This window comes from Sceloporus undulatus, chromosome 5, assembly GCF_019175285.1.
Source record: "Sceloporus undulatus isolate JIND9_A2432 ecotype Alabama chromosome 5, SceUnd_v1.1, whole genome shotgun sequence".
NCBI lineage: Eukaryota > Metazoa > Chordata > Lepidosauria > Squamata > Phrynosomatidae > Sceloporus > Sceloporus undulatus.
The window spans coordinates 56309963-56326581 of NC_056526.1; the positions used below are offsets into that span (position 1 = coordinate 56309963).

The following is a 16619-nucleotide window of genomic DNA, read 5'->3' on the forward strand; positions in this document are numbered from 1 at the left end:
TGTATTATTATTATTATTATTATTATTATTATTATTATTATTATTATTATTATTATTATTATTATTATTATTATTATTATGTCATTCGGTATTGGCCTAATATGTTATAGTCCCGTCGTTTGCACATCGCCCCTGCCTTTTTGGGATGTGCCAACAAAAGGATTGTCAAGAGCTCCATAGTAAATCTCGAGGTCTAAGGGAGCATCTGCACTGCAGAAATAATCCCGTTTAGCACTGCTTGTACTGCCATGGGTCAAGGCTTTGAAATTCTGCTGCCACAACAAACGAACATTCCCAGAATTCCACACCACCCAAGCAGTGCCAAACCGGATTATCTTTGCAATGCGGATGCAGCCTGGAAGAGCCCCAGCTCACCTGGTTGCCTCCATCCTTCCATGTGCCCGTTTCCGGGTTTCAGCACCATGGTCAGCGCCTGGAAAGCTCGCTGTGGCAATGGCCTATTGGAACGGGGACTGCAGTCCCTTGTTGCCATCGCCCTGGAGCTGAGGTTCATCAATAAATCCCTTCTCTGTTTACCTAGCAAACCTCCCCCGCCCCTCAAGCCTTCAGGAAACCTTGGGAAGCAGTGGAGCTGCAACTCTCCCCTATTGCTCTCCTTCCCTGCTCAGTCTATCCCTTCCCAGTCCTGCCATGCCTTTCAGCCAAGCTTTTCTACTCTGCATTTGTTATGGCTGGACCGAGTAAGCCCGGTTTTGCACCAGACCTTTTTCGCCTGCTGATCCCTCCAGCCATCCTGTTCACATAGTCTCCTTTTAAACACACACACACACACACAACACACAAAAGAGAGAGAGAGAGGAAGCAGAGTTGCTTTGCTAAGACCATCCAAAGCCATCCCCCCCCCCCTTATGTAGCCTTAAGGACACCTTGCTTTAGCAAACAATGCTGATTAAGATCCAACACACCACTGTAGAAACGATCCAGTTTGAGACTACTTGAACTGCCCTGGCTCAGTGCTAGAAATCTTGGGGATTGTAGTTTAGTTACACAATCGCTACAGCGAAGGCTAAATGTCTCACAAACTGACAGTTCCCAAGATTCCCTAGCATTGAGCCAAGGTAGTTAAAGCAGTCTCAAACTGGATGATTTCTGCAGTGTGTTTGGGCCCTAAGTTCTGCCTGTGATGAAAATGAATGCTCTCTGGATGCTGTCTGGATGTCTCTTGAATGTATCTTCTTCAGATGCTCAGCATCACTCCTGATTTTTTTTTAAATGAATGAATGGTCATATGTGGCTAAATCTTGGTGGCAGGGAGATGCTAAAGCCAAGGGGTTTGCCTGAAAAATCCAAAGAAGATTTTCTTCAAGGCAATGTGCCTGATGTCCACACTTATTTAGAGCTCAAAGATTACATCTTTCAAGTTGCTGATCATTTCTCATTTGCTCATAATTCCATTACACTTGCCCTTGTTTCATAAAATCCCATCTTTGTGCCCATACTACAGCACTGTCTCTTGCCATTTAGGGCTCACTGCCTGATACGTACCCTTTTTCATTCTTCCTGGCTTTGTTCAGCTCTTTTGTGTAGTCTTATACCCACTTAGATATCAGTGACTGCCTTTGAACTCAGTGGCCTTTACTTCCCAATAGATAACATAAACATTGCTAGAAAGTTTGATTGTTTTGGCTTTAAAGTGCTTGGTTAAAACAGATTGGGAGATTGATAGTCCTCCAAGGTGTTTTTGGCTACAATTCCCATATTTTTTTATAAATACCCACATTGACTAGGGTTTCTGAGATTTGAAATCCATAACATCTGGGGGTCCAAATATTCCTGACCTCCTATGAAAATGTTGGTTAACAACAGAAACAGAGCTTGAATTCAGTTGATTAAAACAACATGGAGTAAGCCAATTGTAGTTATACTGAATGGTAAATGAGGTCCAAAACAATCCACTTTGAGACCACTTTAACTGCCCTGATTCAATGCTAGGAAACTCTGGTATTAAGAATCTGAAGGGCTCTGAGCCTGAAGAACCCTGTATCTCCAAATTCATATAGATTCATTTTACTTTAAAGCCTTTACAATGAAGTTGTTGTTGTTGTTGTTGTGTGCCTTCAGGTCATTTCTGACTTACAGCAATCCTAAGGTGCCCCTATCACAGAATTTTCTTGGCAGAATTTGTTCAGAAAAGGTTTGCTTTTGCCTTCCTATGAGGCTGAGAGAGTGTGATTTGCCCAAAGGCACTCAGAGGGTTTCCATGGCTGACACTCAGACTACACCACATTGGTTTTCCCGACAATTAACTGTATGTATTATATTACTTGTTATGTGTCTTTAAGCCGACTCCAATTTATACTGATCCCATCACAGAGATTTCTTGGCAAGATTTGTTCAGAGGGTGTTTGCTATTGCCTTCCTGTGCGGTGAAAGTGCATGACTTGCCCCAGATCACCCAGTGAGTCCCCATGACTAAGAAGAGATTCACATCCCAGTCTTCCAGAGTCCTAGTACAGCTCTCAAACTACTACACCACAATGGCTCAAACTACTGATATAATTATTCCCATATTGTGCATGTCAGGCTGAAGCTAAGAGGTAGATTCTTAAGGTTGCCTATTGTCACTGAGGAGGGAAATTCAAATGCTTAAATTACTAAACATACAAAACCCTTAGCTACACTGTGTAACTACATTTTATGTCATTGCTATAACAATAATTGTTGGTTTTTAATTAACATTATTGGTTCAGAAGACCAAGAAGAACAAGGGGTTGGTGTTTATTTTTCATGGGGACATCTACAAAAAGCTGCCCCAGAGCTCCTGTAGATGAGACAGGACTAGCCTTACATTTTCATACCACCTTGTCTCAGTCCTGAATTTCACTGGTACCCCAGGCTTCTACAAGTTTCTTTCAACTTTTTTGGACCTCACAGCACCCTTCATTACATTTGGTCTTCCCTTCTTTCTTTACCCCACACTAGTCCCATCAAAGTATTACCCTTCAGTTGAACAATGGACATGAACAGGCAGGCCAAAATAAAGCTGCTTTGGGTCACTCTGGAGGTATGCTGTTTAAATGACACACTTAGGACTGGAGAATGGCTTTAGCATGACTTCTGGTCTCTTAGGATGCATGCATCATTTAAATAGCATACGTCCAAAGTGACTCAAAGCAGCTTTATTTTGGCCTGTCTGTTCGGGGCCAATTTCACTGTAATTTGTCAATGTGATCTTACTTATTTTATTTATTTATTTAACTATTTATTTAATTAATTAATTTGAATGCCTCCTTTCTCCCAGTAGGAACCCAAGGCAGGGGTTACAATGCTAATGAATTGTAGTACTTGTAGTATGGTAGTTGTAATACTGCAACCTAAAAGATTAGATTGCTGCATTGCATTTTGTACAAGAAGCTGTCTTTGAAAATGTCTCTGGAATTGCAGCTAGTACAGTTGGCCAGACTGTTTACTGGGACAAGGTGGTATGAAAATGTAAAATTAGTCCTGTCTCATCTACACTGGCCATGATTTTGTCCCCAGGCCAAATAGGTTGTAAGCTATAAAGTCCTATTTGGCTTGGGACCCTCGTACCTTGAGGACCACCTCTTCCTATATGAATTAACCTCATCCTGAGATTAGTATCACAAGCTATTCCCTTTGTTGCTCCTCTGAGTGAAGCTTGGGAAAGGTGGCGGTACAGGAATGGGATTTTTGTGTGATGGCTTCACAATTAGGGAACACTGTCCCTAAGGAAATGTGCCTTGTGCTGACATTGTCATTGACAGTGAAATGTATACTTATTTCCCCAGGAATTTGTGCATTGGTTAAGACCCAACTGGTGTGGACTATTTTTATGGTGTCTGTATTTTAGGATGCATTGGGAAGGCAGGAGTCAAGGGGAGCAATTGGTTTATTCCAGGTAAATACTTTCTTGTTTTATTCTTTTATGGTATGACTGTCATCACAGCAACAAAAGCTAATCTCTGCCAATAGAAAATTAGTTGTTGGAGAGAAGGCTTCTAGCTAGCCATGTTCATAACATGCTAGTTTCAAACATGGAAATTTCCTGAATAGAGTGATACATAGTCAGGAGAGAAAATAGAAGATTAATGCTGTCTCATATGGAACACCTCAGATACATATTTGCAACATCTGTTAAAATTAGGTTCATGGCTTGTATACAAACTGCACACTTGCTTTTTGGTGAGCTTCCTAACATTGCTATTGAAATAAACACATAAGTACAATTCCTGGATTTCTTCCATACAACAAAAGAAGAACCAGCTTTCTGGTCAGTGGCACTGTGAAATTAATCTAAAGAGGGTCTATAGTTATGAATTATAGATGGTAATGTTGTGTCATGTACCCATCTATAGCCATAAAATGGATTGCACTTAGTGCTGCTCTATGTCTTAAATTATATCCTTTCTGTGAGTTGTGCTTAAAACAATTCAGCTTTTCATGATGGCTTCCATCCAAAGTTCATTGTACGAGAGAGACTTTTCAGTATGGCACAATAACATAGGCAACAGGCTCTTAAAATCTACAACCCTAGAGAGGAAAATTGCTTTGCAGACTTGATTAGATGAATGCCACCGTTCCATTCTTATTTTTTTGAAAGGGAGCGATCCAAGAATCATATTGTCTAGGTATTTACAAAAGCTGTCTCAAGAGATTTAGCAAAACAAAATGAGTGTATTTAAGATAAAAGTCTTTGACTCTGATCTTGAACACATATACCATGTATATCAGTTGTAGAGTAAAACAGAAACTAATATTCCATAAATATATCAAGTACACTGCTGAAGCCGCTATACCAGAGTATTTATTTCAATGTAATTATTTATTTAAGTAATACAACTAAATGTAATTTTCTATCATAGCATTATTGTAGTAGAGAGGAAAATGGAATTATGCTGCTAGGTACCATGTGCTTTAACCCATTTTAATTCACTTTTCTAATATGATAATTTTTAAAGCTTTTAAATTCTATTAAATTATTGTGGATTTACTTGTAACTGTTTTTTAAATATTCTGTTGTGAACTGTGCCGAGTTTCAGTACTGAGTGAAAAGTAGTCCCAACATGTTTTGGTCTATAACTCTTAGAATTACTTACTGTGGATCATGTTGGGTGCTGAAACTAAAAGCACATGGAAGGCCAAAGATTCCTTATCCTTATTCTAAAAAGTATCTGATGACCTAAGATAGAAATACTGACCTTTGAGGTTTGACTGAACCGTAGACATGTACAAATGATCTCACAGGCTACATGCTATTGCCCATATCCCAATGCCCCAGAAAATCAGCTCAAAATGAAGCAGAGAATAATAAATTGTACAGTCTTGAAAGAAGAGCTTGTCACTTTAGAGGCAGAAAGCTTGGAATGATTCACGTGCATTGAAGAGCAATGTAATTTCTTATCATAGCATTATTTTAGCAGAGAGGGAAATAGAATTATGCTGCTAGGTACAATATAAATTTACTGTGCATATATTCAAATGAGATTTAGAATGAGCATAGCAGACAGAGCATAGCAATGTGCTTAGAATTCTGCTTCATGGCATTCATTAGTTGAAACACTTTCCAATCATTATCCCTTAAATTTGTTCTGCTGCAGAAGGGACCCTGCTGAAAATTTATTAGGATATAAATTTATACTAGGAGGATGCAGACTATAATCTTTACCTCCTGTATGAAATCTTAGTAGGCATACTACAAAGTTATATCTTTAGCATCAAAATGAGCTTGAGGTATGGAAAATTGGCAATTATACATCAAACAATTACTGGGGTTGTTGTTGTTGGGGTTTTTTTGTTTTGTTTTTTTAATAGTGAAAAATAAGTCCCCAAAACATTGTTAGAGAAGATGTTGCCCTAAGCCTAGTATGATGCTATGTCTCTTAAGTAAATGCTGTATGATTAAGGGATTGCACAATGTCCATGTTATGTGACTGGAGATAACCTTTCTGATGGCATCATGCCCACATTTTACTAGGGTACCATTTATCACTGTTGGAAACATCTGCTGTAGCATATTTGTACACATGATAAAGCAATCAGGTAAATACTTCACTATGGAAGCCACATGTCAATACCGTTATGCTGAAGTGGCCAAAACTGGGACTCCTCCACAAGAGGTCTGAGTTTACATTCTACTTGTTCTGTAGATCTTTACATGGTCTCAAGTAAGTCACTCTCTGTAAAGTGAGAAAAGTGAGAAATTGACTTAACTGATTGGGAACTGTAGTTCATTGTGGCAGCAGAGCTCTCTGATAGAGAAGGCTAAATGTCTCACAAAACTACAGTTCCCAGAATTCCCTAGTACTGAGCCAGGGCAGTTAAAGCAGTCTCAAACTGGATTATTTCTGCAGTATGTTTTGGATCTTTGAGTGCTGTAAAGACCAAGCAAGTTGGCCTTTCATCTCCCTTGTAGGTTTTCCCTGTGTAACACATCATCAGTGGGTTAGAATGCATCGTTTTTAATGGAGAAAAGTTTTTGTCAAAGGAAACTAACTGTAGAACAAACAGAGAGAGAAGCTTCAAAGCTATGAAAAAGGTTCTATAGAAAGAGAAGACAATTGTGGCTTTCAGCAAAATTCCTACATAGATTTAGATATCACATTCATATCATTAGGTATGGACTGTGTCTCAGTGATCATGCACATACAAAATCTTGCTGTTTTCATTTTCATTTATTTATTTATTTCAGACATTTATTTTATTTTATTTTATTTTGGTCTCTCAGCCCACCTTGACATTTCCAAGTAGAGCAAAGAAGCATTTCCATCTGAAACTCTGGAGAGCTAGCTGCTCAATCTGTATAGAAAGAGATGAAGAAATCCTTTCACATCTTTGAGACAAACTGAAAGAATAAAATTTTGAGCATAAGCTTTCTCCATTCCACTTTCTCAAGATACAGTGAACTGAAGTCCAAGAAATCATATTCTAGAAATTTATTTTTTCTTAGTCTCAAAAGTGTTACAGGATTCCTTTATATATATTTCATACTGAAACAAACTGACATGGCTATGTCTAGGAATATTACTAATATTACTAATGTGTATAGAGTTTATTTTTCACTATAATCAAATGAGATGTAGTAGATAATGTGGTAAATGTTTTGGATATTAACTCAGATTGTCTTTTACTACTGGCTATGTTGGCTGGGGCATTTAAGGAATGAATTCCAAGACTTGCTAGTTTTAATAAAATAGCATTTATGTTTTATGTTTATGTTTTTATAGGTTTCAGAGCATTCCAAATAACATTATCTTGAGGCAGCCTTTACAACACCTAAATAAGGGAGAGTATTATGTTATTATTTGCCATCAAGTCAATTCTGACCTATAGCTATCATATCATGCGGTTTTCTTGGCAAGATTTATTCAGAGGAGGTTCACCACTGAGAGAGTATGATTTGTCCAAAGCCTCCCAGTATATTTTCCAATGCTGAGTAGGAATTCGAACCCTGGTCTCCCAGAGTCCCAGTCCAACATTTGAACCATCACACTGGCTCCAACACCAGTATTATGATTATCCCCATACTGTACATGTTGACATGAAGCTGAGAATTACATTTCCTCAATCCATCTAGTATCATAAAGGAGGTGGATTCAATTTGAGTCATCAACTAAATATTTCAGTCTTGTCCAGCACAATACTATGGATGTTTACTTAGAAATAAGGTCTACTGCTTGGGGCAGAGGAAACACTAAAGTATATGTCTAGGGGATTTGAGCCTTAGGGACTACAATTTCCTTTTGTTTGATCTGTACATTAGGCAAGGACTTCTCCCATGAAAGGCTGGTAATCTTAATCTGTTGAAGAGTACATTCTTTTGACAATTTGTTCTCCCATTTATGTAATTAGATAACGTGAGACAAAGAGATAACTATTGAAGAGTGTAATGCATGTTTTAAAGCATTTCATTCAGTAAAGAGAGGCAGAGGAAGGAAGACAATTTCTTAGAGCAGCATTCATTTCATGGTCTCTGTCAGAAATATCATCCGTATGCTACTTGAGTTAGGGACAATTTACGTATGAAGAAGAAACATGTAAAATTATGGTCTTTGAGGGCTTTGACAGTTTCCCAAAATTCTTATATTCTGTAGGTCCTAAATAAAACAGAGAGAAATAGGCAGCAGTTTGCGTAAAGGAAGCAGTGGCTAAGGACAAAATGTGAACAGTTAGAGAACATTTCTTGCCTAACCAAGATTCAAATAAAGAGTACTTGTCAAGAAAAGCTTCTCTGTATAATTCTTTGGATGGAATTTCTGCAAAACTGCACAATATTAGAACAAACCCAATGGTGAAGAATAGTAGGATTTGTAGTTCAGCAACATTCACCTCTGATCTAGGAACTATTCCACCAAAATTCCAATACTCTATACTCATATGTTGTGGGCACAGGAAACAGGCTGTCTGGATATGAACTTAGCAAATGGAAAGCTTTATAAGAGAAAGCAGTCCATAGGGTATGTTCATGTCCCTTCAGTGAAATCTGTCTTCTTGTTCAGAGCATGTGCAAAATGAACCTCTATGCAAAAACAAGTGCAGGCGGTAGAGAATTTAGACTGGCCTTCTAGAGTATCTAACACTGTGATCTTCTGCTCATGTAGGAACATAGCCTTAGGTAACCAGGTATCAGATTCTAAATTGCATTCTTTGGGAAGTGAGATGGTCTTCATAATGTATCATGGATCTCTAAAATTCTATAAAAAGATTGCACAATTCAATATGTTGCCTGTTTGGCTCTGGAAAACATCCAAGTTTTGCACAACATTAATAAATCAATATTCTGTGTATGAGTGAGTCAGATCAATGAATGCATTAGGGACCAGTCCATCAACTCTTAATTCATGTGAGTATACCCAGAGAAATCCAATTGCCCACAATATCAGGTTACCCTTGCACTTACAAGTTGAGTATGAAATGCATTTGTATAATCAGAGGTGGAGGACTAAGCCAAACCGCCTTTTCTTCTCCCGACTGCCCTAAATATTGCTTTGTTCATGAATTAGGTACATATGACTGATTTATTCCCAGAAATTTTTCTCCCCCCCCCCCCCCCCCCCCTTTCTTTCTTTTTCTTTTCCTCCTCCTCCTCCATGGCCTTACAAATTGAGCACAGCCTCGTTGTCTCATTTGGTGTCTTTTACATGCATGCTTGATATGCAAAATGAAGAGCTTTGCTGTGGATGAAATGATTTATTTGTTTGTTTTGATGGGAAAATACAGACATCAGTCTGTTCCTGCCATGTGACCTTCTGGTCATTTGGGATGGATTTGTTAAGCAGATATTACGGCTCCAGATGGTTCTATATTCAGTTGAACATGTAGCATCATTTTAAAGCATCCACTTGGAAGACATGTTCTGTTCTTTTCTGTGTTTAGTTAGGAACAAAAGGATAATTGAAAGATGGGGCTACTTCTGTTCTTCAGAGCAGCTTTCAATATGGCTGCCCATGGAATCAGATACTTGTGCTTTATTAGATTAATTGATGTGGTTTGAAGGGAAGAGAGCAATGCCTATCTGATATCTTGCAAAAAATAATACAAGATACCTCAAGTAGACTTTGAAATATCTTTCCCATGGTGGCGCAGTTAACGCAGACTCTTACCTCAGTGTAAGTCACACTGAAAAACCAAAAATGTGGTGGAGACAATAAAAACAACACAACAGCATGAAATAATCTGTAGCCTCCAAGGACCATTGCTATTAAAACTTGCTCACTGTTTTGTTTTTTTGAAAGATTTTCTTCATTGGGGTAATCTACAAATAAACCTGTGTGAGAACATTGGAGGTGGAGGTGTAAAATATCAGTACAGATTAAAATGTGAGCATAAATATTTAATCCATTAGTAACAAAAAAACCAATATTGAGAAACAACAAAGGCATGTAAAGGCATGTACTCAAAACACAATCTATTAACCTTGAGAATATTAAATAATAAAGTGACTACTTGAAACCTAAAAACCATGGGAAAGCTTTTTTCATTGCATATTAATAGGCTACTTGAAAAATCCTTCACTCAGACTGTCAAGAGAGAAACTACTTAGCCTGATCATTCAAAACATTAATCACTTGCTTTTTAACTGATTGATCATTGTTGTCATCACCATTTTTCTCTTCATTTGTACCCCACCTTTCCCTAAAAGCCCCCTGAAATATCATCTTCATCTTTATACCTCACTTTCCCCCCAAAACCAGGACTCAGTTAAATTAAAAAAAAAAGACATTAAAAAAGTGACATGCTATATTTCAACTTTTGATACTAAAGTACGGGTTGGAAAAGTTGCAATTTCATCAATAATTTTACATTGACAGTTAGAAGGAAGTGGATCAATAATATTTCCTTTTTCAATTCTTATTTCCAATAAAACAATTAGAACAAGATTATTGTTCAACAAGTAAACTAGCTGTGAATAGCTGTCACAAGTTACATTTGACTCCCAAATATGAATTGGGTTAAACAACTGAATGCTTAGTTGACAAATCTAATTAAATGTAAGAGTCATAGGCTCAATCCAATTGTTAGTCCCAATTAGACTGGACACAGTCTAATTCCACATTAAATGAATGGGAATTAGATCAGGTCAAACTTTTTGTAAGTTCCATTGGTTCATTGGATTTTCCCTAATTATGACAAAAGGACTTAGGCCTTCATTTATTAGTAAAGCTAGCTGTTAAGTACATGGAACAGAAGGACAGAAAAGCCAGCCTGTTCTCTTAGTTGCTAAGACTTAACAAGAAGTACAATCTGTCATGAAGAAGTTTACAGCATGCTGTAGGGCGAATTGGAGCACTTCTTCATGAGTCGCATTTTAATGACATCCCTACTTGTTGTGTTAGTGGTCAGATATTTAACATATCTAATTTAGAGGGTAGAATAGTAAGCCAGATCTTCTTGATCGAGAAAAGAAGCTGGTAAAGGAGCAGTGTATATAAGGGAGGGGGAGTCAAGTTTCAAGAGTAAAGAAACCCCAAATGGAGCAACTCTACATTATCTCTATGTCGACACACAGACACCACCCTTTGGCTTTGCCTTTTCCCATCACCAGGGTGAGAAATTTTTGGTTATTTCCCCTGTTTCTCAAACTTATTGCTGATGTAAAAACAGGACTTAACTGTTTTGTGGCTAATGGAGAGCTCCTTATGTCTTTGAAGGAGGTTTTCTTTTAAAAATTGGAAAAATACTTTTTGCAGGTGTCAAATCTTAAAGATTAACTGATTGTCTTTGGTAGCTCTTTAGTATCATCAACATTAAATTGCGAGACAACCAAAATGGCTTATATATGGTTCCAGAAACAACAATACCCCCCCACACCTTCCAACGTGTACCAGTATAATGGTCTCAGATCTTTACTTCTGAGAAGGTGCATGCTCACATGTGTATGCATACGTCCAGCTGTGGTTTTGGTTTCCCCAGTTTGTCTACCCCACCCACCAACAACTGTTGAATTTAGATGGAAGCCAAAAATTTTCTGGTATACAAAAATTTATCTGAACTGTTCCAATATTTATTTCTGGGATTTTATCATAACATGGGAGTAGAAAGAGTTAACTGTGCTTACATAAACAGTTGACCTATCACCTTCCACTAGACTGCAACTTCCATTCTTCCTCTCCATATGATATGCTGGCCAGGACTGATGGGAATTACAGTCCATCAACCTCTGGAGAACTACAGTTATTGTTTTTACCATGTCTATAAATTCTTCTCTATCCCCCCCCCCCCCCTCAGTGTCAAGGAAAGTAGAGGAAAAATGGGAGCCCTCTCCATGCCTCTCATGGCAGGCTCAAGAGGTCAGACATTTGCTGAGACCACAAACCAGAAAATGATTAAAAAAATCAGTGAAACAATGCTTTCTTACATTTCCTTTTACAGGACACACTTTGGATGGAATCCATTTGGTGTTTTAGGCATGCAGTTCCCCTGCACATGCACTGGTATATTTTTCTCTATTACTTGACAATCCCATTCAGCATACAGTTGTGGGAGTGTAAATGAATGAGTGTAACTGCTGCACAAGTGGTCGCTTATTATTATTTCTGCTGTGTTAGTATTTCTTGCAATTATGCAGAAATGTATGTTTACTTGTCCATCAGGGATTATTCATTATTGCCTGTGAGAATATCATCCCTGCATTTGAGTGCTTTAGAGTACAACCAATATACATTGTGTTTTCACCATTGTACAATGAGACCAAGAGCAGGAATGCACTCCAAGATACAGAGCTGGTTGCATAGTGTCATTGCAAGAGTTCTGTAGTACACATAACTCTGGAGGTGAAGATTTATGCTATGACAGCCAGCATGATATAGTAGTTTAGATGTTGGGCTATAACTCTGGAAACCAGCATTTGAATACCCACTTAGCCATGGAGTGACCTTGGGCAAGTCACAGGTTCTCAGCCTTCTCATGGAAAGGCAATAGCAAGCTTTCTCTGATCAAATCTTGCCAAGAAAACCATATGATAGAGTCACCTTGAGGTTGCCATAAATCAGAAACAACTTGAAAGCACACAAGAACAAGAAGTCCAATGTAGGATCTTGGCCTGAATGTATATTGGCCATGGGTCCCTCCCAGAGTTGGGGACCCAGGCTGCAACAAATGTAGCATTAGAATCTTTTTGTGCACAGGGTAGCCAGGCTCTCATTTTTAATGCCATTTTTCTTCAGGAAGTATTGGTTAATCAGAGGGTGCATTGCTCATGATGTAAATGTGCAACAGTGCATCTCCAGATTGTATCGGAATAGGCTTGAAACAATCCAAAACTGTACACTGTTCCTTTGTTTTCCACACACTTAATATTGACAACTAGGAATCACATAAAGCAAATCTTAAGCATTTCCATTCACTCTGTATGTTTGAGTAAGCCAGACAATCACAAGCAATCACAAAAGTAGGTGTATTTGGGGATTACTCAGATCTTTTCATGAACTGCTGTTCTGGGGCCAATTCTGATCTCACAGGTATGATCTGAGCCAAAGCCCACTAATATTAAAAGAAGACTTTCCATTGACTTCATTTGACTTTGATTCAAGCCCTTAAAGCCCACTTACATCAGTGGCATTGCTTACATGTACAAGAGCAGGCCCTGTCTCAGAAAAGTCATACAAAACATTTTGATTGGGGATCTTTTGTTTGGAAAAAAAAGACTATTTCAAAAACTAAGATGAATATCACCAACATAGCGTGTTTCTCAGCTTCATTAGAGCAAACTAATCCTTACCCTGTCACTATCTGGAATGAATACACACAAAAATAATAAGTTGCAGTGCATGCTTCTTCACTGTAAGTCATTCTTATGACTTAATCATATTGACTCAAGAGCAAAAGTTCAGGCTTTTGTCTGATATTGAAAACAGTGCTGACTTCAATGCCCTAAGCACAAAGACACATTTCCAGGAAAACCTTATAATGTTCTTCCTCAAGGTGGCACCTCCAAATGAGTTGGACTACAATGCCTGTCTTCAATGGCTGTGCTTCTGGGGATGCTGAGAGTTGTAATGTGACCTGTTTGAAGACCCCATTTGTGGAAAAGCTGTCATATTACCATATTATCCATAATGTCATCATAGGAAGATTTTGTACTGGTATCAGTACAAAGATTTTCTGAATTCAGTGTGAATGTTACCAGTGGAGCCACCAGTCAAGAGTTAAGAGGACCCACCCACCATTCTTTTTCTAGAATTTCTTCCTTCAGTACATGCAGTTCTACATGGCATGTCTGTGTTAACTACTTATGGCAAAATCCAATTGTTAGCCCCAAATGGAATAGATCCAATTATGTGAAAAGGACTCATTAAGACAACACTTATTTAAGTCTCATTCATTCAGTGGGTCTCTTCTAGTTGGGAGAAATAATTAGATTCAGTCTTTAAGTGGCGCAAGAGTAATTCTCCCTCCCCAAGGAAGCTTGGGCAACTGAGTTCCAGAAAGCTCTTGAATATCTACTTGTAGCAATGCCTGGCCCAATGTGGCATGATATAATTGGATAATATTTGAACCAAGGTCTCTTTAACTCCATATTCTAACAGCATATTCCTACTGCTTGTAGCATGAAGAGATTTGCTGCAAGGATCTGCAGTTCACATGAACAAATCTACAATATGGCTACAATTAAGACTGCATATATCTGCCCAACCTTTTTTTCATCCATCCTGCATTTGCTCCTAGTGAGAAGTTTCCATAAGATTTCTATTGCATTAATAACATTTGGAAGTGACTTATCCCAGATTATTCATTTTACGTTATGAAAATACCCTTTAGATGCACGTATTTGATCAGATCTTTGCCAAATACTACATTTTTCTCTCATCCATCCATCCATTCATTGTATTTATATAGCTACTACAAAATAGAGGTTCTCTGAGCAGTTCATGGAATGGATCCATGATTAAAAATATATTAGTACAAAATAATCAAAAATTGCAACATATTTAAAACTCATACTTCTGAGATGCCCAGATTGCAAATTACTCAATTATCAAAAACCCTTCTGGTTTAAATATGTGTTAAAGGCTGTCTATGTTCACACAAGCTCTCATATGTCAGGAAATAGCAATATGGATATGATATGGTAGAGTATCCTTATCCTGAGTTGTAATGAATCCCAGTTTTTCTACTACCATAGAGCTGCATACTGTCATTGGTGTACTTAAGCATACCTGTACATGCAGTCTGTAGCTGAAGCTACCATTTAATGTTAGAAGTTCTTGGATAATAATGAGTAATTTCTACATAGAATAATATGAATTGGGACAGGCCTTGAAGGTCATCTAGTGAATATGTTTTCTGGCAGTAAATTTGTGTGAATGGTGCCAAGTAATTACAATGGAGGCACATTCGTGGAGTGGGGGATTTACTTGGGAGCAAGTGGCCCTGCCTGTGGCTGACATGCATCCCCCAACATGTTTTTTTCTGGAATCAGTTTGATCTCTGGGCCAAAAATATTTCATTACTCCTGTAGCATATAAGCAATAACACCATAAGTAAGGAATATTATAGCACATTGAAGACTGAGAGAAAGAACTTTGTAGCATAAGCATTCATAGACTGAGTCTACTCCATCAGATGCATGAGTGAAGTACTGATAGACAGGCATTTGTGCTCAGGAATGAGCAGGTGTGTTTGTGTGTGATTGGTACAGCCAGCTCTCCATATCCACAGATTTCTTACCCACATATACAACCATTCATGACTTGAAAATATTCAGAAAATATAAATTTCAAAAAGCAAACCTAGATTTTACCATTTTATATAAAAGACACCATTATATTTAATGGGACTTGAGCATGCACTGATTTCGGTATCCATGATGGATCCTGGAACCAAACGCTAGCAGATACCAAGGGCCCAGTGTAATGGAAAGGCAAAATGTGTGGGTAGGGTGATGATGTGACAAGTACAGTTTTAAGGGTGGTCATTGGAAAACAAAGTTGGGAGGAAAATATTGCCTAAAGCCAACATGAGTAGATAACCATATGAATGGTGGAGGGAGTTTTTGGAATGTAGTATGATCCTGGTTGGGAACCAAAAAGGAACTGTGATAAAATGGGCAAGAGAATCCTCATGAGGCTGGTGTAACAGTGTGTGCAGTGTGTCAGGAAACCATTGTCTCTCTTCAATCCACTGTTGATGAACTAGAGTTTGTGAATGTATCTCAGTTCTGCTGTTCTCTTTTCAATCTGACATTTTTGTTGTTGTTGTTGTTCAAGGACAGCATTAATAACTTATATGCTTAAAATGGTGTTAATACTGCAGCTCATATTCCCTTTTTTAAAAAAACACCCTTATTCCCATCTGACTGCCCACTTCAATTGAGAAACTCACTCCTCCTTGATATTTCTTCTTGTCACCCTGGTAACCAGTCATGCTCTCTCTGCATTCTAAATCTTTTTTTCTGGCCACTCCCACGTAACTTTCACTGCATAGGCAAAATGCATGATCATTTTGAATTTGTCCAAAATAAGCACATATTTGCTCCATAAGTTAATAAGAAGTAGGGGGGGGGCTGCATTTAATAAAAATTGTACTAAACTGTGACTAAGAACCAGAGCAGATGGGCAGGAAAAAGTGGCTCAATCCTGCTTTTTCCTCACAGCCTGCTCCTAAGACGGGCTGAACACACACCACCCGACCACAAGGGGCAGCATTAAGCTGTGCCACTAGGTAGTTTTTTTATTGCATCCTCATCATACATGTGCACCATTGCACAAACACACCACCTGTGTCCTCCAAGTACCTCCCACATCCACCCAGATGCCATTTCATTGGATGGCCGCCCCTTTGATTGGCCACACAGTCACACATGCAATGCTCCACCATATAGGACATCAGTGCATCAGTGTGCAAGTAAGACATTGGCAAAGCACAATCATGGAGACCCCCATACATGCCTCCTTTCACCCCGCTTCACGCCATGTCGCACTGTTGGACTATCTGGACTGTATATGTTGTAATTACATCCATTGGAGTTGTCACACTTCCATTTCTTTGCTTTGCCACAGGGTATTTATGGGTATTTATATGGAAGCACGAAGATGTGCATTTTCTGGGCTAAACTGGAATGTCCCTGCTTATTTTAACCAATTCTATTTTATATTATTACCTGTTGTTTTATATGTATTTTGTAGATTGTATGCGATTGG

At 38.4% G+C, this 16619-nt stretch overlaps 1 protein-coding gene across 4 annotated transcripts in view; it reads left to right on the plus strand.

Moving 5' to 3' along the window:
• Nucleotides 1–16619, plus strand: part of PTPRR (protein tyrosine phosphatase receptor type R) — a 126618-nt gene that overhangs the window by 566 nt on the left and 109433 nt on the right. For 2 of the 4 annotated variants that reach the window (XM_042469971.1, XM_042469970.1), the window contains exon 2: nucleotides 3833–3880. The exons of 1 other annotated variant lie outside the window; for it this stretch is intronic. In XM_042469971.1, the coding sequence (XP_042325905.1) occupies nucleotides 3833–3880 (48 nt within the window). Of the gene's footprint in view, nucleotides 1–3832; nucleotides 3881–11850; nucleotides 11913–16619 lie in introns of all 4 variants that reach the window. One more of the 4 variants, XM_042469974.1, reaches the window with a different exon arrangement.